The sequence below is a fragment of the Orycteropus afer genome, unplaced genomic scaffold (assembly GCF_000298275.1).
Source record: "Orycteropus afer afer isolate SDZICR_OR568_19922 unplaced genomic scaffold, OryAfe1.0 scaffold00525, whole genome shotgun sequence".
Lineage (NCBI taxonomy): Eukaryota > Metazoa > Chordata > Mammalia > Tubulidentata > Orycteropodidae > Orycteropus > Orycteropus afer.
Genome location: NW_006922112.1, coordinates 15563 through 17144, shown reverse-complemented (window position 1 = coordinate 17144; position 1582 = coordinate 15563). Strand labels below are relative to the sequence as shown.

Sequence of the window (1582 nt, the reverse complement as noted above, 5' to 3'; positions counted from 1 at the left end):
CAACACTACACGTTTAGACAGTTCATCATATAAATGTATCTTGTTTATACCATTCTTCTGGTGACTTTGGTAACTTGTGCTTGGATATTGTCCAAGTATATCTACCATATGCTGTTCCTACAGCAGGGAATAGATAGCATGGAGAATGAAGTGAAGGGAAACTTGTCTCTCCCATTCATAAGCAGCTGTAAAGAATCAGAATATCCCTCAAGTATCCTTTCCTATCTCTCCCCTCTCAAAGCCCAGTGACAGATAAATGATCAGTATTAGATCTAAACAGAATTCAATTCTGCAGGCAGGGGACACATCATTCCTTCTGTTCTCTATTCTAATACTGAAAGATGGTATCATATCAGCTATTAAAATATCAGAGCATATCTGAACTCCACTGCTGATTCTATTCTACCTCCATTCATGGAATATGGCTATTGTATTAAATTAGCCAAAAAGTAAAGATACTAAAGGTAATCAAATCTTCAAAGTGTATTCATAATCTTTACAGCGAAATGCCTAAATAATCAATATTGTAGATTCTTACTTCATTTCTACCTATTCTAAAAAAAATAGGCTTATTATATAAAGCACTACAGTACACACAATAGAAATCTATATAAAAAGCACTCACATTATATTATTGGTCTCATAGATTTTGTTCCAAAACAAACTGACATACTACTACTACTACTACTAATAAAAAGTGAAATTTGCCTAACTTACAGTTATAACTTCATGATACGTTCTACCAAAAAAAACAAACCAAACTCACTGCCGTCGAGTTGTTTCCAACTCACAGCGAACCTTCCTTGGGTTTCCAAGGCGGTATCTATAAGGAAGTAGATTGCCCAATAGTGGGTTTAAACCACCAGCCTTCTGGTTAGCCTTAGGCACTATGCCATCAGAGCTCCCCATGATACATTCTAGCACTGGTTTTACAATACAAAGTTAAAAACAAAGAAATTCTAAAAGTACCTTTCGTGCCAGTGGAATACTGAGTTCAGTGCACATACTATTTAAGCTCTTCAAAATTCTTTTCTCCCAGCTTCCCTGAAACATAAGGAAAAATCCGTAATTGTGTCTGGTTAACAATACCAAAACTGATTTTATGTATACATGTAAAAGATTTTATGAGTTACATAGTGAGGCTGGTTGAGATTGGTTATTCATTCACTCAAAAAACACTTATTAGTACCTACTATATACCACGTATTATCCTTAGTGCTGTGAATTAAGCAGTTAATAACAGAAAGACTTTCTCCTCATAGAACTAATATTCTAGTTGAAAAATGGGAATGAAAATAGATAAGAAATAAATCAGCAAGTCATATGTTAACAAATACTATAAGGAGAGACTTTGTCTCTCTTCCTTTGGTCATGCTGTCAGAAGGGACCATTCCCTGGAGAAGGATATCATGCTTGGTAAATTACAGGGTCAGCGAAAAAGGTGAAGACTGTCAACCAGATGGATTGACACAGCGGCTTCAACAATGAGCTCAAGCACAGCATCAATTGTGAGTATGGCGCAGGACCACACAGTGTTTCATTCTGTTGTATACAGGACTGCTGTGAGTCACAAGTGAATCGA

General features: G+C 36.1%; 1 protein-coding gene across 1 annotated transcript in view; it reads right to left on the bottom strand.

Moving 5' to 3' along the window:
- TBC1D19 (TBC1 domain family member 19) overlaps window positions 1–1044 on the bottom strand; it is a gene marked incomplete at its 5' end in the record, with an annotated part of 176514 nt that extends 175470 nt beyond the window's left edge. The window contains one exon of the mRNA XM_007955658.1: window positions 970–1044. Coding sequence (XP_007953849.1) covers window positions 970–1044 — 75 coding nt within the window. The remainder of the gene's footprint in view (window positions 1–969) is intronic.
- Window positions 1045–1582: the final 538 nt, after the last annotated feature.